This window comes from Lontra canadensis, unplaced genomic scaffold, assembly GCF_010015895.1.
Source record: "Lontra canadensis isolate GAN:19392208 unplaced genomic scaffold, GSC_riverotter_1.0 scaffold55, whole genome shotgun sequence".
NCBI classification, from domain to species: Eukaryota; Metazoa; Chordata; class Mammalia; order Carnivora; family Mustelidae; genus Lontra; species Lontra canadensis.
Window position 1 is genome coordinate 2,896,813 of NW_022631049.1, and position 24,286 is coordinate 2,921,098.

The 24,286-nt window shown below is 36.4% G+C and overlaps 1 protein-coding gene across 6 annotated transcripts in view; it reads right to left on the bottom strand.

Annotated features, from left to right (window-relative positions):
• FUT8 (fucosyltransferase 8) overlaps positions 1–24,286 on the bottom strand; it is a 302,069-nt gene that overhangs the window by 11,635 nt on the left and 266,148 nt on the right. For all 6 annotated transcript variants that reach the window (XM_032875174.1, XM_032875175.1, XM_032875170.1 and 3 more), the window contains 3 exons: positions 10,871–11,117; positions 6,304–6,480; positions 67–217 (listed from right to left, as the gene is read on the bottom strand). In XM_032875174.1, coding sequence (XP_032731065.1) covers positions 67–217; positions 6,304–6,480; positions 10,871–11,117 — 575 coding nt within the window. The remainder of the gene's footprint in view (positions 1–66; positions 218–6,303; positions 6,481–10,870; positions 11,118–24,286) is intronic.

Genomic DNA, 24,286 nt, shown 5'->3' on the forward strand with positions numbered 1-24,286 from the left:
GAACTTCCTGAACTCAGTATGACCAAAAAAATATTGGCCATTTAAACATGTCCTGCTATCACTTACCTGGGATGAAAAAGTACACACTAGGAAGTCTGCCTGGGAGAGAAAGTGTATATCCAGGATCACACCCCGAAGTGAATTTTCTGTGTATCGATTGTGTAGCCCAGCTGACCAAGAAATAGAGTTATCACTAATAAATTCATAAGTGGGGTACCTGTAAAAAAGAAATAAATTTGTACATGTCATGGAAATCACGGTATTCCATCGGGAGGTAATACATCTTGCCAGCAGGAGGAAACCTGCTCCTTTATCCAAAGTTCCTCTTTCTAATAGTAAGGGGAGCTTTATGGCATTTAATAGTTGATGAAGCATCTTTGAATTCATCATGGGATAGAAAACATTCTATAATGCCTTGTATGTTACATGTTCTTGGCATGTCACATAATATACACATACATGCATCAAAATGTCCCTTCTTAATTCTAAGTGTTGAAGGTTCCTTATTTTCTTTGTAATGAGTGACCTCTAAGAGGTTTCTCAAGCTAGTTTCCCATTTGGTCACTGAACTTCTCCTTTAGAATATAAACATCATGGTTAAGTTTCATTTAAATTTTTAACTTAGAATTTGTGATAATTCAGACCTGTCTCCCCTAACCCCCATTCTCGAAGCACTGTCTTATCCAACAACGATAATGAAAAATCAGTTTAATAAATTATTGAATTTATTTATTATTTATTAAATTCCTTATAGATGTCCGCCAAGTAACATTTTGATAGTCTTCAGATAGGATGTGTTTGAAAATACTAAAACAGGGTATCTTTAAAAAGTCTACCATATGTTCAAATGATTTTACTGTGAATTAAGAGGTTTAATTATACTCTAGTACAGAATGAATACATTTTCTCAGTGCATGAGGAAGATCTTCAGAGTTAAGTTGCAAACCTAGGGAGTTACATGAAAATGGGATAATAAGTGTATCTGCTTTATATAATTCTGTGGGAATTAAATACATTAAGCAATGTAAAGTGCTTAGAAGAACACCTGACATGTAGCAAATGCTCAATAAATATTAGCTATGATTGTTAAACATTCTTCTGCAGATATCCACTTGGTTTCATTCCTTACTTCCTTTGGATCTCTGCTGAAATATAGCCTTATTAATGAGGACTTCAGTGATTTCTTTTTTACCTGTTTAACTTCATGACTTTTGTTATCATAATATATATTGACTGTTATTCACTATCTGTATCCATTCCCCACCTCCATCACCCCTAACTGGAATGTAAGCTCTATAAAGAGGCATTTCATCTTTGTTTCATCTTTCAGGCTTTGTTCACTGTATTCTCAGTACCTAGAAGAGAATCTGGAATATAATAAAGGATCAATAAACATATGTTGGAAGGGCAATGGTTCCTATTTGCAAACCCTGAACCATCGGAAGTCCGTTTACGAATCTGTCTCCCACACAGTAGTCCCCAAAGGTTGGGACTAGACTTTTATTTTTCTTCGCTTCCCAGCACCTAGAACCCCACACAAATGCTGTGTGAGTAAATACATGAACCAGTGAGTGCTACCTACGTCTGGGACTTTTTCCCAATTCCCTAACAGCTGGTTCAGAGATTCTTCATTTCACAGCCACCAAGGAGCTTTTTCTTGTTGCCTCTAATGACTGTGACAGAGAAGTCTCTAAGCGCTGTTTCAGACTCGTATTCAGTGTTCCGATCCATTTGGCCTCATTATTTTTGACATTTTGCCCTCCTCAGCCCCAAATCAGGGAGATGAAGGAAATGTCACATTTGCTCTAAAAAGAAAACAACCAAGAGGACTTTTACTATGATTCTTGTGAAGCTGCATACCCAGGCATGGGGCAGAAACAGCAACAAATAAATATGAGAAGGCTGGAGGCCAGAGGACAGAGGGAATCATTAAAACACACCAGTACGGGTTTTCAAGACTGACACTGTCAGCATGGTTTGGGTGCCCAGTAAAAAGAAAAGCGTAATCCTTTTCTGAGATGCGACACTTACATGAATGCTCTTCCTAACTTAAAGACCCCTCCCCTGGAATCAAACCAAAAGAACACCTAAGTTCCTCAGGCCTTATAGGAGACTGCTTGATGAAGGATACTGAGTTTGGAAAAAAAAAAAAACAACAGAAACAAAGTAAATAATGGAAAAGGGAGATTTTGCATCTCCAATAATAAGCATGGAAATTTCTACATAAACATGCTTCTTTCTTGTCTTTTGCAGACAAGTAGGTCAGCAGAAGAATCCTTTTACTGTGAAATTGTATAGATTAGCCATGATAAAAAAAACATATTTTTTCTTCTTCTATCTTATAAAAATTTATTTTTACAGCACTCACAAAGGACTAATTAAACTTATAAACTAAGAACACATTTTCTTTTCCGAAATCTTTCTCTAGACTAAAGGAGATATTCCTCTTCATGATTTCACTATAGCTGGTGTACAGCTCCTACAAGACATTCATGAACTACACTACAATGACTTGTTACATGTATATGCCTTCCAGATACTCCTTGAAATAAGGAGCCACATATTGTATTTTATTTCTCTTTGTATATCTAGTGCCCTGTAACTGTGTCTAGCATATTATAGTTCAATAAAACAGTGAAAAAATTCACTACTCTTTATTGCTCAGTCATTTCAGTGGGCAACCAAACACTTTACAAAAACTTTTAAACATGTTTTTCTTGCCTCTATTCATTTAAATGAAACTAATTTTAGGAGAGCCCATCCAGCATTTTTGATGAAGAACACACTGACTATGTAAGTATTCTGGGAGATTTTTAAAGACCTGTCTCTTCTCCGGTTTCACCCCTGTTTTCAATCTTCATGTCCTAGACAATGATACTGGATTGACAACTTTAACAGTGCTTACTTCTTTGCCAATGATTCTGTGATTAAACACTCTAACAGTGAATTACCTAAGAGATATTTCCACATTAGCAATGGCTGCCATGGTCAGTGGCATACAGGTGCCAAAATCTTATGGATGAACACAGTCTTAACGTAGAGAAACCTGAGGCGTAATACCAAGCAGCAAAGCTTAACTGCACATTTTCATACAGAGGCCACATATTTAAAGCTAATCTTGACCGCTTTTACAAAAGATAAGCTACACAGAAAGTAGATTCTCCCCTGTGTGGACCCTATGTGTCATTTAATTCTTCAGCTCTTTACCTTTTTGGAGCACAAAAGTCTCATAATCACCCTGGACACTACATACCTTAATGAGAGATTAATTCATGTTTTTGGTCTCCCAAAACAATGGCAGAGGTTTTAGGGTTTGCTTAGATATCAAAACTAATCCTGACAGGTATAAAGCAGAGCTGATTTAGAGTAGAAAAACAGCTAAGTAAAATAATGAAGGAGAGAAACAGCATTTAAGTTCCTGAGAAAGTTCTCAAAATAACTTAGAAAATTGGGGCGCCTGGCTGGTATAGTCAGTTAGGCATCCAACTCTTTTTTTTTTTTTTAAAGATTTTATTTATTTTTTATTTATTTTATTTGACAGACAGAGATTACAAATAGGCAGAGAGGCAGGCAGAGAGAGAGAGGGGGAAGCAGGCTCCCTGCTGAGCAGAGAGCCCGATGCGGGGCTCGATCCCAGGACCCTGGGATCATGACCTGAGCTGAGGGCAGAGGCTTTAACCCACTGAGCCACCCAGGTGCCCCGTCATCCAACTCTTGATTTTGGTTGGCTCAGATCATGATCTCAGTGTTGTGAGTCCAGAGTCTGCCTGAGATTCTCTCTTCCTCTCCCTCTGCCCCTCCTGCTCGTGTTCACTCTTTCGCTCTCTAAAACAAATAAATAAAATCTTTTAAAAAATGACTCAGAAAATTAAAATTAAAGGATTTCCAAAGTCGGGGGGGGGGAGATGCATAAAATGCTGCTGCTACATTTATAACAGAATATGAAAAAAACTGCCTCCTGGACTATCACGGGGAGAGGAGTCACTAGTTGCTGACCACAAAAAGGAAATTCAAGTTGTTCTAGTCCCTGCTGCCAACTGTACTATAAGGGTTGCTTGCTGGGAAAGTACGCTGCACTATGCATCAAAGTTGTAAGGTGTTCATTTCCCTTTATCTAAATATTTCCAAGTCCAGAAGCCTAGCTTAAGGAAATAATGTGGACAACTTTAGGAATACATCGTAGCATTATTTATAAGAGTAAAAAACTGGAAATAAGCAAACTGTACAATCTTAGGAGAAAGAGCAAGCAAGCAACTGCATATGCATCCAGGAGATATACAGTCATTAAAAGGGATATTTATGATGATTATTTTTTTAGGAACCTGAGAAAAGGGATCCACTGCTGTATTAATAAGTAAAAAAGAATTCAAATTATTATATATAATATGATCAACTACTAAAAGGGGTAACTATATAAATGGCTAAAGAAAATATGTAAACATTTAAGTAATTGTTGCCACTGAGTAATAGGATCGTGGGTGACATTTTTTCCCTGCCGGTATACTTACCAACTTCCATATCTTTTAATGAGCATGAATTATTTTGTTAATCAGAGAAATAAGAAAAACGGGAAAAGGTTGTGATGCTTCAAGAACAAGTAAAAGAAGAGATAAAATTAATATTTTAATATTTTTTGAACCAAACTACAAATTCAGTCTTGTGTTTTAAAGTGAAGGAGCATGGTGAACTATTTCTACTTTGTTTCTAGTTGGTCTGGATATGAAACTGGAAAAGTATCTGTGAGATTTTGTATTGTGTTTTGTGACCAAATGCTCATATAACCCTTAACTATAAGCATATAACTTGGCTTATAGTTGGCTGATGAATTCCATGGTCCTTTGTGTATATGTGTGTGCAAGAAAGTGAGAATGTGAGAGAGACTACCTGATAGAGGGAGCCTTAAAAACAACAACAACATGCAATTTATATCAGGTTAATTTGGATTTTTAGGAGGGAGAAACAGGATTTAGATTACCACCCAGTGATTTGGATAAACACCCGCATTACAGTCCTCACTTTAAATTTTTCTTCCCAATTCCTATTTGTGACATAAAAAATGGACCAAGAAATAAATTAATTAGTCAAACAGCTTAAGTGATTAACAGCTAATAAAATGTTTCAAACTGATGGGATTGAAATAAACATAATTCAATAATCACTGGGTAGTTACTAGAGCTAGGTACTGTGTCTAAAGTGCTTATAATCCAGCGAGGGAGACAGAGGTAAGCAAGGGCTAAACACTAAGTCAGGGGAATGCACAGAGGAGGGATGCTTAGGGATTCAGGGATGATTTCTGGAGTAAATTGTGTCTGAGCCAAACTGAGACTACAGATTCTTCTCTTTCATTCCCTACTTTTCACACATTTAATACATCCTTTATTTATTAATAGTAAATAAAGGCCAATTCTAGGTTCACCCAGAGCCTGTGATAGATTCCCAATTAGGATCAGTGTACTTTATGTATTTTCCAAACACCCTACAGTAACTCTACAGCAGCACTACTTAGACTGCAGAGAAACTGTCTGTTCTCCCAGGAGATCAGGAATTCCTTGAGAGTGGAGTATCTTGCATTTCATGGAACCCCCAGTACCTGACACAGTGTTTGAAATGTAGGCGTGCACCATAAATGCTGGTTCCTGTTCAGTACATACTAGCAGTGCTCATTCCTCCACTTGTAAGACTTCTCTTCTGATACTTTCCTTTCCTTTAATATAATTCCCAAGTTCCAGAAATTATTTATGAGATGCAAACTTGTACTTTACATATGTTTCAGTTGCCCGTAATTGCTAATGAAGATAGGGGGAGCAGAAAGGCAAGCACCTGGTGTGTTTTATTTCTAGCAGTCCTATAGAGCTGGTTAGTGTGTGGATGAATGTTTCTGTCCCCCTAGAATTCCTGTGTTTGAGCTGTAACTCCCAATGTGACAGTATTTGGAGATGGGGTCTTTGGGAGATGGTTAGGATTCAATAAGCATGAGTATGAGAATGGGGCCCTCCTCATGGAACTATGCCTTTACAGGAAGAGACACCAGAAAGCTTGCTCTCTCTCTTCCAAACACACAAAGAGGTCATGTGAGTACACAGCAAGATGGCAGCTGCCTACACTCCAGGAGACTTCAGATACCTTGCCGGCTCCTCAAATACGCTTCGATTATTAACAGTCACACAAGTACACAGTTGCTTGAATAAAAAACTGCCAATAATCAGTAGTAATATTGTAACAAGAATCACAAGTTATGGGAATTAAGGATTCCTTCCAACCGAAAAGAATCCCAGTCTAGAATCACTAGCTCATCTAACTCACTTTGTTTTTGCCTCCTTTAATAAAGAAGGGTCATCCGTGGCCAAATATACTCTTCTTTTGTCCACTTGCATCCTTCGAGCAAGAAGCTGAAAATGTTCTTCAACGTGTACCATGTATTCCTCAATGGGATGGAAGGCTGCTTCTGTTCCCACTTTGTCTGTGCGTCTGACATGGACTCTGGTGGGTAAAGGAAAAAGTCAGATTCTGCTGATAATGTTCTGATCCACTGGATGCTTTTAGGTATTCTACTTTATACCCTTATTTATGGTGGCATCATAGACATTTTAAATTAATTTTTCTTTTATTTTGCAATTAGAAAAAATAAAATATTAAAACATTCAAACAAATACATTCTAAATATATATGCATGTTAACACAATACAAGGAGAATTAGAAAATAAGCTTTTGAAGAATGCTTTCTTGTAAAGTAATTGGTGTATCCACAAATAATGGTAAAATAAATGGGAGATTCCAGAGTTATACTTCATATAGAGAGCAAAATACCAACCAGCCTTCCAGAAAAAAGGTGATGTAACTTTTTAAGATTTTTGACAACAGGGGTGCCTGGGTGGCTCAGTGGGTTAAGCCTCTGTCTTCAGCTCAGGTCATGATCCCAGGGTCCTGGGATAGAGGGGCACTCTGCTCAGCAGGGAACCTGCTTCCCCCTCTCTCTCTGCCTGCCTCTCTGCCTACTTGTGATCTCTGTCTGTCAAGTAAATAAATAAAATCTTAAAAAAAAAAAAGATTTTTGACAACAAATGATACAAAAATTCACAGTTGTTATTACAGAATATTAAATATATTTTTGTAACATTTTGATGCCGACTTTTCTTTTCTTTCATGATACCCTGTATAGTTACTGTAATTGCCAGCTTGTAGGATTGAAAGTTGTTTGAGGAAAACACAGACCTGCACGGATTCTTCCTATAGCATGATCAAGGCACGCAAACCTTTTAAAAATTCTTACTATTTTAAGTTCATGGAAACGTTCTAGCTTCCGTTGGATGCATTATGAATTTCCTTTTGCTGTTTTTCACTCTATCAAACACAAGCAGATACTGATCTCATCTGTCCTATTTAAAAAAAAAAAAAGAGCTCTAAAACTGTAAAATTGGGGACAAAGATTTACATTGAATATGTGCTGACTTCCACAGTACTCTCCTCCCATCTTATTGCTTTCAAAGTAATTGTAATGAAAATAATAATGGTCAGAGTTTATTTTCATAAATTAAAACTCTCCTTAAATTTGCTCTTCCTTCATCCCCCCTAGCAAATTACTAAACCACTATTCATACGTGGGAAAAAGAAAAAGGTAGATTTGTTTCCCCTTAGGTCACAGTATATGAGCAAGCCTTAGGTCAAGCCAAGGGACAGCTTTTGATTATGAGTCTGGAGTGAGGGTCTATTTTCACTGCAGTTAACCTGGTATCTCTGCAGGTATTCTTTCCTTTGCATTCCAGACTATAGTTCAGATGTAAATACCATCGTATGAACACATATCCTATCATCTTTTTCTTCACACATCCTTCTTAATCACTGCTTCTCTTGTGAAACTGGAATTGCTCACTGTGCTCCATAGAGATGAAGTGGGATAGAAAGAACAATTCCACTGAATTTCAATGAGAAGCTTCATGAGAAGAAGCACTATTTGTTACTCATGATTTCACCATGTAATTTCTTCAGCTCTAACATTTAAAATAGGGATCAGGGGTGCCTGAGTGGCTCAGGTCATGATCCCAAGGTCCAGAGATAGAGCCCCAACTTGAGTTGGGCTCCCTGCTCAGCGGGGAGTCTGCCCCCCCACCCCATCCTTCTGTCCCCTCTCGTGCACACTCTCTCTCAAGTAAGTAATTAAATAAAGTCTTTAAAAGTAAATAAATGGGTATCAGTAACTTCTATACATATGAAGACTAAGACAAAAGGGAAGATGTGGGGTAGGAGATATGAAAATGAAAATGAAAACAAAGAAGAGCTGTAATAACAGAGGACGAATCAAAGGAAGAGGAGCATTTGAGGTCGTGGCAGAGTACTAAATTCTCCAAATACTCCTGAAATTAGGCCTGAATCAAGAATTTGAGAGAGGAGCATAATGGTCTTTATGGAAGAATCAGAATGTTAGGCCTGTGAAAGATATTAGGTCATTTTAGTTTAATATAAGTCTCATCAGACAGTTAAGGAAACTGATGGTTCTGAAGACATCAGTGAACAAAAAGACAACATAAGGCAAAGTGAAGCTGGTTTCTCTAACATACATTTCAACCTAATTGTCACAAAAGTAAAAGTTCTTTGTGTATCTGCCTTTCACTACAGTTGCCCCTTCAATAACATGGGTGTGAACTGTGTGGGCTCACTTACACACAGACTTTTTATAGTACAGTACTATAAATGTATTTTCTCTTATGATTTTCTAATAACACTTTCTTTTCTCTAGTTTACTTTTTATTATAAGAGTATAGTATATGAATAAACATAGCATAAAAATGTGCTAATTGACTTTTCATGTTATGGGTAAGGCTTCCAGCCAACAGCACGCTATTTATTAGTAGTTAAGTTTTGGAGGCGTCGAAAGTTATACATGGATTTTCAACTGCATGGGGTGGGGGGGGTTAGCTCCCTAACCCCGCATTGTTCAATGGTCATCTGTATTAGATATGAAGCTCTTTCATGGCAGGGACTCTGATTTTATTTACTTCCAATAGCACCAAATACAATGAATAAATTAATGAATGTTGGGTTGACACAAAATCTAACTGTTTAGTTCTATATGAATAGAAACCTTAGATACCATCTAACTTAGTTTTTGTTCAGTTTTAAACGAGGAAAGAGTGGCACTCAAGGAAGACCCAGAATGATCAAGTATATTGGCTAAAGTCATGGCATTTTTTAGTGGTAGAAGTTAGATGGTACCCCCAGATTCTTGAATTCTAGTGTCCTTCTCTTTCATTACAGCACCCTACCTCAATGTACAAATAATTATCTGTGGTACTTCAATTTTCTATATTTGGCTAGCTCTTAATATGATGAATGGTGCATGGACAATTAGGGTAGCTTTCTGGTATGGCAGAAAGCTTCTAGAAAAATTAAGATGGTCTATGTCCTGGTTTTACGTTTATGAACTCTGGAACTTTGGGCAGAGATACTCTTTCCTTTAGCTTCCTTACCTGTAAAACGGTTACCTCTGCCCACTTCACAGGATTATGTTATAGGATCAATGAGATAGTGCAGTTGAAAGTATTTTGGTAATTTAATTACTATATTGTTATCTTTCAAGATCCTGTTCAAACATTGAATCTATGAAGACTTTCCTGATCCAGACGGAAGTACATTTCTTCTTCCCTGAGCTCTCATGATACTTTTTATACTTCTCTCAGGTTATATATCCCATTCTACCCATATAATGTTATCTCTGTATGTCTTTTTTCCAATTGACTGTAATAAGCTAGAAGAAGCCACTTAAAAAATTAATCTCAGTAAATGTTCTGCAAATAAGTGAATGACTCAACACATGTATTAATATTAATCAATAGCTGACTGTATTACAAACAGTATAAGCTATAGAATGTCACAGCCTAGCTTACAAGTCTATTTCCAGGAATTACTTTAGCATCAATCTCTCTGAAAGGTAATAATATTTTACAGTACATTTTTTCCACTGAACTAAAATCTTTTTATCCTCCTTATCATATCATCACTTTAAAGGCAGGTATTACCTTCCCTATTTTACAGATGGAAAAATCATAGCCCAGTACCATTAATAAGGTACTTCGTCCAGAATTAGGAAAATGCCAGGCATACTGCCCAGGTCACTTAAGTCTCATCCAGTACTCTTCTCATTAGGCAAAGGAAATTTTCCCAAGGTATGAAATCTGGCACCAGAACTCAGGAAAATTCCTCTTTCTATAACGTTTTTATTTTTGTGTACAGGAGCACATCCTCATGAGCAAAGATGCTCTTTTGGATTCTTCGTGGTCCTAGGATTTCCAGATACATCTCCCTGAACATAAGCATGAGACTGCTTGCATATGTACATGATAATTCCCAAGTGGGCCAAGAGATAATTTTAAATAATAATTTTAACATTATCTTACATTATAAATAGTCCTCTTATTCTCAAATATAGCTTCCAAGACAGAAAAGAAAACAGAACATCAAAAAAATGCAAAATAATCACTAGTGGTAATTAATGAAGCCTAACAAAAAGTACAATAGGAAAGCTATAAATGTGACAGCTTCATCTCATGGCCTTGTTAGGATAAGACATGAGGCTTGTATAACATTCAAAATACTCTGAATAAAATAAAATTTTGCTAGCTTCCCTAGAAGAGACAGCTGATTTCAGAAATAGGGGTTTAATATATTTGTTGAATGAATACATAAATAAGTGAATGAGGGTAACAAAGTATGATGTCTAAGTGAACAAAGGAAGAATGATCTCTTCATGACCTAAGGGGAACTCTGGAACATCTGTATTTGGGTGGGGCTCTGAAAATTAAACTATATATCATAAAGCTTACAATATAGTATAAAGTATACATATCACTTTATGAGGAATAAGTCAGATTCTTACCCAATAACTGGATGTTTGAAGCCAAGCTTCTTGGTAGCCTCTTCTATTTCCTTTTCTAGCCAAGGTTGTGGGCGGATCAAGTATTTGACGAATTGGGACACCCACCACACTGCAGGATCACCATGGACTCGTACGAGCCGATCTGCAAGGTCTTCTGGTACGGCCAGGGGTAAATACGGTGGACGAGGATGGAGACTGTCTACAATGGGGAGCTCAACCACCTGAACATTTTTGTCCTTGACTTCACCTGCAAGAATATCAAAACGTACCATCACCATACTGCTTTCCTCATACAACTATCATTTAAGAAGAGCTCACTCTGGATGCTTTCATCCTCATGGCCACTCTAAAGCAGTATTAAAATTCTCTCTTTACAGAGTCAGCTATTCACGTGCCCAAGGTACTAGCACAGAAGTGACAGTTAAATTTCACATTTAGGCTGGTCTGCCTCTCAACTCCATGGTGTTTTTTCTTTTTTCCCTGTCATAACATAGCTGCCATAGGAACACCTCATACCCCAGATAAGGACGCATCCAGCACTCAAACTATCTAATCAGAGAATAGCCGTACAGCTGGTGAACACAGCCAGCGAGGCAAAGTTCTGTTTTTTTAATTGCTTTTGAACTAGACAATAAAGTGTTCTCAAAACTTCCAGATTGTCATTATAGCAAATGGCTCTTGCATATTACTTTCTGATATAGGACAAAGATTCTAGAGATACTTAAAGATTATAATTATAAATCAAGCAGTTATATCTTTTAAAATAAAAAAAAAGGTAATTCTGGTCTTTTTTTTTTGGCCAAATTGTCTTTATATTTTCAATTATGATAACAATATAATCTGTGTTGATTGTTTACCTGGATATTAATTTAAAGTTAGAACAGAGACTAGATGCTAATTTTTGAAGAAGATGAGTAGTTTCAGAATCCAATTTCTACATATCACTACTATTATTGCCATTCTATCAATTTTATAATGCAATGAGATGAACATCCCAAAATAGGATAAGCCAGCGACTTTAGAGTTGAGTTTGCATATTGAAGACCACATAGTAATAACTAGAAGACACAAAGACATCAGGCAGAGAAATTTCACAAATATAAAATGTACTGAATTAACACTTCAATAACAGAAAATATTAACCTGAACATATAAAATAACTCCACTTAAGATGTTATCCTTAGAATCACAGTTAATCACCGGACCATTAAAAAAGGAATGCATTTATAGAGAATAAACCTAGAATATGTTTAAAATGTATTCACTAGAACATAGTCCTCAGATTCTGAGGTTTTTTTTGCACATATGCAAAATGTTTAAAGGTAAATTATATGACCTGGGAAAGTAATCACTTAAAACAACTGCATGATTATTCGAAAATTAGTTGGTCTAACTAAAAATTTAAAAATGTCTGGTTAATATTCTCTCTCTGATATGTAAGATTCATTTCAGGATTCTTAGAACAAAGCCCTTGAAACATGACATTTGCTGCATGAATAAATGGCAATAAAAAAAATTTACCACCAGTATTGCAATTCATCTAGGGTGTCAGTTAAGAAAGAGATGGGCACACACACAAAAAAGGGGGGGCGGGGTGGGCACCTTATCAGATGAGAAGCTGTAATTAAGGGGAGGGGCACCTGGGTGGCTCAGTGGTGCCTTCAGCTCAGGTCATGATCTCAGGGTCCTAGGATCGAGCCCTGCATGGGGCTCTCTGCTCAGCAGGGAGCCTGTCCCCCCCACCACCCTGCCTGCTGCCATTCTCTCTGTCTGCCTCTCTGCCTACTTGTGATCTCTGTCAAATAAATAAATAAAATCTTGAAGAAAAAAAAAAGAATGTGGGGAAAGAGTGAACTACATTTTAAGTTAAGCTCTAATAATTTCCCTAAGACAAGGGAAATTGGGGTGCTTTCTCTGATATCCGGACATGATAAGAGATGTAGTACATGAATGAGAGGAAAAAAAAAAGGAAGAATGGAAAAATCTAGCCTCTCCTATATGACCATAAACAAGAGCAAAATTAATAGGGCTACCTTCCTTTTGTGATTTCTTCCTAACAAGGTAATTCTAAATGCGCTGTGTAACTAGCTTCATCTTTCACTTATATAGAAGTATTACCCTGTCTGATTGCCCCAACGCCTTAGCTTTCTTACAGCTAGTCCTATTGACAGCTTTCAGATATAAATGAAAACTATGCTTATACCTTCAGGACAGAGAATTCAGTCTATTTTTGTTGATTCTTTGTTCATTCCTTCATTCATTCATCCAGTTGTTCAAATATTTATTGAACACTGCTATATTCCAAACACTGTATGAGGCAGAGTATACAATGATAACTAGCTCTTGCTCTCCAAGATTTCTAGTTCAAAATTCTCTCCTAGAACTGACTGTTTTCAGTAAAAGAAAAATAAACAAAATGAAACAAAATACCGTCACCAAAAACCACACTATTAAAAAGATATCAATACTCAACCGCCTAGTACAATATTACAAATTTATCATTTTCATATCAATACCATTTGCATTCATATAAAAATAAAAGTTTAGCTCCCTCGATAGTGATATATTTCAAAATAAATGAAAATAACATAGTACATGCTATGTTAGAAGTTTCCTTTTTTAACTTGGTTTACCACCTAACATTTTTTATTCTACTGGTATACATATCCAAAAGAACTTAAATCTGGAACAGATCCTAGAGATAATTTTGTTCAGTGTTTTCTAAACTTTAGTCATTTATGTATGAACTTTATAATTTTTACCATATCTATGCATTGTCTGTACTGTTTAATGTTTTAAAAATTCATTTTAAAACCTCCACGGTTTTATTTTATAGATGCCAACTTCACTGAAAACAAAACCATATTACTAAATTCTATATAGATACTATTCCCTGTGAAGGGCTCTGAGCCCAAGCCAGATTTCTGTTTAAAAAGGAGATTATCAACGACATTAAAGGGGTATAATATAATTGTTTTTTCCCTTATATCTCCTGTGAGTTTGAAACCAAATGAGAGACAGAGAAGAATAAAATGGCAATTAAAATACCAGCTTGATTACTAATAAGGATAAACTACAGAATGTGGTTCTTTGTTTCGGATTTTTGGGCTTTTGGGTTTCCTAATAGTTTCTCCCCAGCCTTATGTAGAGTCTGTCAACCATGGCCTCTTACCCAGGGGAGGAGGAGGAACATGCCTTCTGAGAGGAGGCTATACCAGGAGAGAAGCCAGAAAGGGCTGTGCCTCACACGTTTGGTTCCTTTTCCTAAACTTACTAGTTGTACACTATTTTCCTTCCAAGTGGAAGGGAAATGAAGTAGACAGAAAGAAGCAAAAAATCACTTCAGTACTTTCCCCTTGAAGTAACAGAATTCTTTTTTCTTCTATCAAAACTCTTGAGGAATAGAAGATTCCCAGTACCTGTTCCTACCCATCTCTACCCCTAAACAATTATCCAGTGTTAAAGAACTATTAAAGATGTCTTGATACCAAATTGAGAATTTTTCTGACATAATTAGAAAGACTGAAAAAGCAACTTTCTCAACTATGTGATTCAATGTTTATTTTAATCTTTTATCAGGAAATTATCTGAAATGCTTTTTAATCTCCAGTAATCTGTGGTAGGTTCAGAGTTTGGGAAATACATTTTTACTTAAACTCCTTCATTTTACAGAGGAAATAAGCTAGAGAGGATAAGTGAATTTCTCAAAGGTAATAAAACTAACAAAAAGGCCAGGATTACACTCTAGTGTTTACTACATTACTTACATTACATTCTGCTTTCTGGAACCTATATATATATTTCAAAGCACTTAAGTATGTCCCCTTTTGATCAATCAAGAGTGCTCTGCCATTCTATTAAGACTTTATTTAGTGTTGGGGAAAAAAAAAAACAGCACTGCATTAACCTCCCAGCAAGAGAATGTTTTATATATATATATAAGTCATATAAAAGTCAGCACTATGCATTTGGAAAGAATCACAGAAAACTAGCCTAGGTATTAGATAATTGACTGCCTAGTTCAACTTGAACTGATATGGTCATTATTCATTATTTCAGAGACTCATTTTCAAAACTACCTCTTCTTGTTGCTAATTCTGTTTTATAAGGTCATTCTCTTTGCTAAAGGCAGGGAAGACTCAATAGGCTTGTTAGTATACTTACAGCCCTCTGCCAGTAGTAGATTGCTCTTTGACAGGGAACATCTCCACAGCTGCAGGCAAGTATCTCTAGAGAAGCCCTCTTCCCTGCTGCTCAATTCATAGCAACCCTATTTTTAAAAGCATTACTCTGTTATCATTCCGTGTACCATAAGACAGAGACACTAGCCCTGGAATTAGCCAATTAGAATTATTAATCATTAGTAGACTTAATAGAAAGATCTTAACATCTACCATGAACAAATAGGTTCTGCTATGGTGAAAAACGTTTCAAAGATTTGGGGTCCTAGTCCATGAGATTTCTTCTCCATTTACTGTTTTCTTTTCTCAGTTGCTACTCAGTGACTGTATCACTCTGACTTGTGAGAGAAACAGAACTTAGAGGAGAAAATCCTCTGAAGACAGAATTCATACAGCCAGGATGGTCAAAATAAAGAGGTTTGGAATAGGGTTGCCAGATGGGAAAAATCTCCAATAAGACATCACTACCTGGAACTTAAATTTCACTTGGGAGTAAGAGGGGATTATAAGCAACACTTTGGCAATTCTGAACCAAAAAAGCAATCTGCTTTCTGGTCTCAAGACTCCTAAGGCAATTTCCTTCAATGCCCACATATGTCCAGACTTTCCTTAAATAGGTACAGATGGGTAGAATGAGGTTTTAATTCCCTTTCTAGGGGTTGCCTTGAATGGCTATAGCTGGTAAATGGCATCATACCCAAGAGCTTTTCCAAAGACTGTCCACTGCTGAGGCACACAGCCCTACTTGAGGCTGGACCAGGGGAGAGACATCAAATAAGTACGGTAAAGCAAATGCCTATTCGCACAGTACCTTCACTATAGTGCATAGTGATTATGAGTAGGGCTTTGGAATGACAAAAACTCGTGTTCAAATACTCTATCACTTAACAGTTGTGTGACTTTGCGTAAGCTATATTTAACTTCATCCCTGTTTCTTCCTCTGGAAAACGGCATTGATAATAGTACCTTATTCATCTGTAAAATGGGATTAATTATGGTATCTTATTCATCGAGTTATTTTAAGGATGAGATATTACATGGAGAAAGCTGAACACACTGCCTGACACATAGTAATTCTCCGAAAATGTTACTTCTTTACCCTGGGATCCATTCTGCTGAACAATTCTCAAAAACCTAGCTATAGTTTGGTCAAGGAAGAGATTATATGCCAAAATATCATATTCTTTGAAAAGTAATCAAAGTTCCCAATTTCAGTGAGCCAAAGATAAACTCCTAAATATACTAGGTATAAGGAGATAGAAGATGTACACCCAAAGTAAATCTTATCACACTGTTTACCATAGGCAATAGAATAAGCAGCTTTTATCTTTTCAAAATATTCAACAAATGTTCAAACTGAAGAGTAGGGACTCTGGCTCTCTGGAAGTTCTGATATCTTTTTTCTTTTCTTTTTTTTTTTTAAGATTTTATTTATTTATTTGACAGAGAGAGATCACAAGTAGACAGAGAGGCGGGCAGAGAGAGAGAGAGGGAAGCAGGCTCCCTGCTGAGCAGAGAGCCCGATGCGGAACTCGATCCCAGAACCCTGAGATCATGACCTGAGCCGAAGGCAGCGGCTTAACCCACCGAGCCACCCAGGCGCCCAGTTCTGATATCTTATTATCACTAAACTGACTTGGCCAAAATTCTGTCCTACACTGAAAGCACAGAATGACAGTAAATTGTCTAAACTAGTAATATGTATCACAGCAGAGAATTTGTATGCTTAAATTATATCTACAAAGACTTTCTGGACTTCTTGGATTTATATTCTTCAACACTTTGTGGCCAAATATGACTGCTTAATTTCTTTCTTAACTCTCTGAGACTTGTTATGGGAGGTACGAGTAAAAGGAGATCAAGGCTGAAAGCTAACCAGCTGTGGTGAGACCTCTAGAGGCACTGGGGAATTTTCTTGATTTTACTTGGACAGAGTAAGATGGACATGAAAAAAAAAATCACATAAATATTTGAGGTATATTCTTTGGGATTTTTAACAATGATGACCTTAATAGTTATATCTTCATTTAATGACTGAGCTCTGTTTGCATTTATAACATGGAGGAAAGATACACTATTAAAAAGTGAACAGCTGGGCTACTTTCTTTTTGTTGTTTCAACCACTGTGGCTGATAGAGATTTCTTCTTGAACTTGAATGAGCAACTGTCGCCTGCCATATGAATTCCATCACTGCTCTACTTAAGCAACAACTCAAAAGACTGTTATTACTGCCAGTTTGAAGCCTTCAACCAATTGAGTAAAAGTTCTAAATTCAATCATATGAAACAAAGTGCAGTGTTAGCAACATTCTTAAGAATTAGCATATCACACCATGGGAACGATTGTGCAGCATTCTTATGAGGTATTTTCTGCTTTTACTAGTACAGAAATGCCTTGCAAAGGCAACGAGGCTCATGGTTCACCAACCTCAATGTTATTCTGACAGACTGGATATGGGACTAAAAGAATGGCTAATGGAAAATATGTAATATCTTAGTGAGTTACGCAGTTCAGGATAAGGCAGGCAGGATAGTGTCAAAAGAAAAAAGACCAAAGAGATTTTTTGCTTCATGCCATTGAACAGAAGGCTCCCTGCAGTCATTCTGCATGTTTCTGAAACAAATTTAGTCATTTAACTTTTATATACATATATATTACTTTGCCAAGATTCCAGACAGTCCACAGACAGCTTGCTCATAAATGGGACAGTGCCAATAGTTTCTCTGATGAGTCACGCTGCATTGGCCCTATAACTCCATGTAGAGATTTGGAAGAGTGTTCTGGTTTTTTGTTTTTTATTTAAATAATTTAGTACTTTTTCTTAACTTAGAAACTCCTTCTAATCCAAGGGATCCCAAAGAATTTTAGAACAGCTTTTCTCATGGGGAAAAAAACAAGAAAACAAAGGAATGGAAAGCAGAAAGAAAGATAAGGGTTAATTTCATCAAATTATTAAAGAGCCAAACCCCAAACTCTCTCTCTCCCATTCTCATTAAAAAAAAAAAAAAAAAAAATCACAATTCCACTTTCATATTCCTCTTACACCTTCACCACAAGTCACTCTCCTTGAAAGATATAGGCAGGAGGAACAACCTTCATAATAATAGTATTTTATCCCTTGAGGATTCCTCAAAGAGATGACTGAGTCTATTGTTGGGCCACGGGGATCTCACAGGATAGCAGTCAGTTGGGATGCTGTGTTCCCTTTTGCTTTGGGGGAATTCTATAGCAGCCTTTGTAATTAACACTTAGTTGGAGTTAAGAATGCAAAGTTTCATGCTGGACTTAGAGTTCCTTGTGATTTTTTTCTGCTAAATTAGCATTCAAATGTTAAATTAGGAAGGCCTAATTTGAGTTTCCTGATACTAGGGTATAGGTCAATCCTAATACCTTAAAACGTAAGAATTACAACTAGAAATTCTGGCTATTCCCTGAGAGAAGAAAATGAAAATATAGTCATGTTGGAAGAAGAAAATCCTAACAAAACAGTTAAGATTTTTGTGAGATAATAGGAGAAAGACAACCAAATTGAGTGTAGTATTAGCAGGCTAAAGCACTCTACAAATTGCTAATCAAACAAACATCTTGTCTACTAAACCAGGAACTGGGGTAGCAAATCTCCCTCGTTTCACATGTTAACCCAATCCATAAAATACCAGCAGCTCCAAAAGTCGCCCGGCCACCATTTCCACCTTTAGCTTGCTGCCTTCTTGGACTACAGAATCTATCTTCTCTTCCGGCTCCCTCCGCTTCCACTGTGGATGAAGAGATGGGGGATGGGGTATAGCTTTACATGGCAAGCGGCAGCCCCTGCTGTCACTACGGTCACTAACCTGGTATCAGTCAGCTGATCTTCCCCTTCTCTCCTTTTCTGGGTTGTGTTACATCTCTAGAGAGAAGAGAGCGAATACTTGACAATCTATAGCCTCTGGTGGCATAGCTGAGATAAACACTGTAAAAGCATTACCCAAAGAGAGGCTATATTCTACTCTTTTTGGTTTAACTGTGGGAAGAGCAGGGGATATCCATATACAAAGAGAAAGAACTCTGAGGCAAAAGGCATGAAACCTTAACAGCATGGAAAGGGGAGGAAGGAGGAAGAGAAATATGGCAAATAGGGCAAGGAGATGTCTGAGATGGCAAGAAGTAGTATTTTGCTTGTTACTGCTTACAAAGGACAATACTTGTACTAGATTTGATTCTCACGTATGGGTCCTATGACATTGCTCATTTATACTTAAATCAGGGACAGCACCACCACAACCCTCTTTAGAACCTGGACTATAATTTCCAAAGGAATACTTCTGTCACCCCCCTGCCAAGATTATCTACAGTTTCTCATCATCTGCAACATATTTTTCAACCTGTAGTGTTATCTATCAATAGGCCCTAAATTCATATACTTAATTCTTCAGTGACCCATGTATGCTATAAGCCATTTCTAAAATAGCCCCTGTATCCATCACCTCCTTGCCTCAGCTCCCTGTCAGCAACTTTAATTAAAGGCTAACATTTATTGAGCACCAACTACATGCCAGGTAATACACTAAATCTTTTCCATACATTATCCCAAATAATCCACAAAGTCTTATGAAGTGAGTACTCCCTTATCCTCAATTTATAGATGAATTTAAGTAACTTGCTCAAGGTCACCCAGCTAGTGGTCAGACATTCTGATTCCAGAATTTGAAGTTTTACACCACCTTACTCCATTACCTTAAAGTTCCACAGAAAACAAAAGTGACTCTACTCCTTAAAAAGGAGGGAGGGGTGGGGCTCCAGGTATGAATAAGGTACCAACCAATAGGTAAGGTCCAGATCTCTCTCTACAGCAGGCACTAGATCAAGGAATTTAATATTAAGGACAAACTTCAAACACCTATCACATGTACACATATAAAGCACCTAGATCATGGCTAAACAAAACAACGCAATTCATTGTCATTTTGGGTTCATAATGAGATCCCTGAAGAAACAAAAACAATATCTAAAGACACATTATCTCAAATTTAAATTATTTTTATGAAATAATTAGGGTGCTTTTAAGTCAAGTTAAAGCTCATAGTTAAGGGTTAATAATACTTCACAATTTGATTGTAAAGAGAATATGAATTAGCCAATCTTTGACAGTCTTATTTCCTAATAATTATACAATAGCCCTTTCAATAAAAGAGAAATAGCCTACTTCAGAACAAAGAATCTAAAAAGCAGTTATCATAAAGAGATTTATTAAACATGTAAAACACTCTTACCATCTATTTACATATTTATTTTCAACTATTAAACATTAAAGCAAAGATATTTTGCAGTCTAAAATATGTCTGTTTTTAAAAAATATTTCGGAAAAAGAGGAACGCTCTTGCACTGTTGGTGGGAATGCAAGTTGGCTCAGCCACTTTTGAGAACAATGTGGATATTCCTTAAGAAATTTAAAATAGAGCTACCCTATGACCCTGCAATTGCAGTACTGGGCATTTACCCCAAAGATACAGATGTAGTGAAAAGAAGGGCCATCTGTACCCCAATGTTCATAGCAGCAATGGCCACAATAGCCAAACTGTGGTAAGAGCCAAGATGCCCTTCAACAGTTGAGTGGATAAAGAAGATATGGTCAATATATACAGTGGAATGTTATGCCTCCATCAGAAAGGATGACTACCCAACTTTTGTATCAACATGGATGGGACTGGAAGAGATTATGCTGAGTGAAATAAGTCAAGCAGAGAGAGTCAATTATCGTATGGTTTCACTTACTTCTGGAGCATAAAGAATAACACAGGGGACATGGGGAAATGGAGAAGAGAAGTGAGTTGGGGGAAATCGGAGGGGGAGACAAACCATAAAAGACTGTGGACTCTGAGAAACAAACTGAGGGTTTTGGAGGGGAAAAGTGGGGGGGGTTAGGTGAGCCTGGGGGTTAGGTGGGTATTATGGAGGGCATGTATTGCATGGCGCACTGGGTATGGTGCATAACAATGAGTGCTGGAACACTGAAGAAAAATAAAATAAATAAAATGGAAAAAAAATTTTCTCCTTTAATTTCTTAAATGGTATACTGATAGATAAATAAAAACGAGCAAATTTCAATTTGCTCCTGAAGACCTTATAAATTGAATTATCTACTTCTGAGGATATCACTCAAAATTCAGGATATAACAGATGCTATCCAAAATGAGTCACAAAGTAAGTACAAATATTTTCTATTTTCAGAAACAAATTTCAGCCTTGATTATTAAAATAATTAACTTTATTTGTGTCAGTGGAATTGCTAAAAGATTAAAAAAGATCAGAGAAAGGACTTTTAGAGGTGATACAAAGTAATTTTTAAATTAATTCAATAGATCATTTAGTTGAACATAAATGAATGGGGACAATCACAACTGTGTTTATGTACTAATAAACTCGTGCAGTTAAACTACTAGATCTGAAGAACAAAGAGAAATAATATTTAGAGGGATAGAGTTCTTCCAAATAACAACAGGATGATTCTTATCTATCTGAAAAGAGAACTGAGAGCTCTCTGTTCAAAGTTAGATGTTAAATAAGGTGTTCAAAAATGTGTTCACCGAATCTTAGAATTAGGGATCTATGATTGGTATTTGAAAGAAGTAGTTTAAGAATAAATAAAATAAAGTCTCATTTCAGACAATAGGTAGAATTCTTACAGAACTCACTATCCCAAGAGAAGGTAACTTAAACCAGAAATGATGTTTGAGGTAAAATATGAATGTTCATACCATGACACCATGGATGATGATATTTCCTATAAAATGTCATTGAGAACTGTTGTTAAATCAGAGTACTTAGCTGGATTAATCAGTGCTAGGACCCTAGATGCCCTTCTTTTTAAATTTTTTTATTTTTTAAAGATTTTATTTATGTATTTTTAAGAGAGAGAGGGACAGCAGGAGAGGGAACACAAGCAGGGGAGTGGAAGAGGGAGAAGCACGCTTTCTGCTGAGCAGGGAGCCAGATGCAGGGCTCGATCCCAGGACCCTGGGATCATGATAAAAGCTGAGCCACCCAGGCGCACCCCAACAAATGCCCTTCTTAGGCTTCAGTGCAGAGGAAATTACATATATCAGATAAGAAGACTATTTTACATTTTGGCTCTAAAGGATGCTTTTTCTTTGTTTCTTTTCCTTGCAGTATGGAGATAAGAGCTAGATATACCACAGAAACAGAAAAGGATGAGAGGAAGAAGAATAGAATATTACTTATGCCTGTTGATAATGATTGTTTGGTTAGTGTAGAATATAAAATTCATAATATAAAGGATATTGGAGTTCTGAAGCTTGTACGACATAGTTGTTTTGTTAGAACAAATCTCGTAAATGACCATTTCCTCTTACCAAAATCAAACAACCAAAAAATTCTTACTGAGAACTGTTTTAGCCAAAGATCACTGATTGCAAAGAATAGAAACCTAGTCAAATTAGCTCAAGTAAAAAGGAAATTGCCAAAAGAATACAAGGGATTTTGCCAAGAAAAAAAAAGCAGAAAGTACAACTGTATCTCAGGAGGTAGGAAACCTGCAATTCATACCACATCTTTGTGGTCATGTGGTCTGAGTCAGCCATACTCTCCTTTCTGCTGTCTGATTCCACTCTTGCTCAGGGCCCATCTTGTAGACATCAGCTTCAGTCTACAGAATTTAACAACTTAGTCTCACCCTTAGATAAAATAGAGTCTCTGTCTTGTAAAATACTAACATTTACTGAGACCATGTATTGGGTACTGTACATAATGCTTATAAACATTATATCTTTTAATTATCAAAATGACACCATAGGGCAAGTACACTTACAGATGATCGGTGAAGGAATCAGAATCAGAATCAGAATCCAGATTCTTCAGACTCCAGAGTGCTCAGCTGCAAGATTAGATCATCTGTCCACAGGGAATCTTACACATCCCCTTAGCACATCCCAACCTAAAGGATTCGTTTCCCAGGGTGAGGTCATCACGTTGGCCTGTACAGCTGTGAGTGTGAGTCTGTGTGTGTGTGTGAACATGTACAGGAGATGAGGAGTGATTACATGATAATATACAAGACAGCAAAGGTTATATTCCTTAAATAGGTGATGTTAGATAGGACATGGGGAGTTAATAACTGCTATGTAGTAAAACTTCAACTTTCAGGAATTTAAAATTTTAGAAGTTTAACTCTTACAACACTGGGTAATCTTAAGAATCATCCATTTACTGCATTTACCAACCTGTTTATAATTGTTTTTATGTGTATCTATCTCTCCCACAAATCTGGAATAAGGACATAAACCTTAACCTATATACACTGTTGCTTTAGCAACTACCACTATCCCAGGTACATAAAAAACACAAAATAAGTGCTTAGTTGAACAATGGAATTGAATTTAATATATAAAGTACTGTAATTAATATAGAGTCTATAGTCTGCTGGAGGAAATAATCACTTAGCTAGTTAATAGATCACCCACCATTTAGCACCATAATCTCAATGTTAGGGGGAAATTTTCGAGATTTGAGAATATCACCAGTTTTCCTGCTTTACAATGCAAAATAGTCAATATTACTCATGTACTGCCTTTATTTAAGAACTTTACCATTCTTTTAAATAACAAATAGGTGGAAAACTATATATAAATACTTGCTAAGCTAAAACTGTATATAAATACTGTATATAAATATTGTATATATAACACCTCTATTCTTGTTGCTTGTAAAGTACTTGAGAAATATATAGACATTCTGCTGTGGATCCACTGCCCATTTCTTAAGTACACCCTACTTAAAAAGGACATGGCAAGAAGAATATTCTTGCTTTTGTTATTCTGTTATGATTACATGTATACTCTTCCAGGAAGTTTAATCTAATTCCTTGGACCTAAAGGATTATCTTTGAGAGTGACAAATACTACAGTTATTATTTAGTTATTAAATAATATTAGCATTTGTAGTTAATTTTTACATGATGAAAAGAACCTGATGGAACTGGAAATTATGCTTAGGCACATTTTAGGTATGTTTTATTGTTCGAACAAAGTCTGTTCCTTCATTCAGAACTGTGTGGGTTTCACATTGTATAATTAACTTGAATTAGATAATGAAATTAATTTATAAAAATCTCACTTAAAATATTTATATCATAGCAGAAAATATACAAATTAAATATTACATTTAAAGCTAACATTGTCATATCTCTTGTTAATGTTATTTGTGATCATTACTATCATTCTAATAAGACATAGTTGT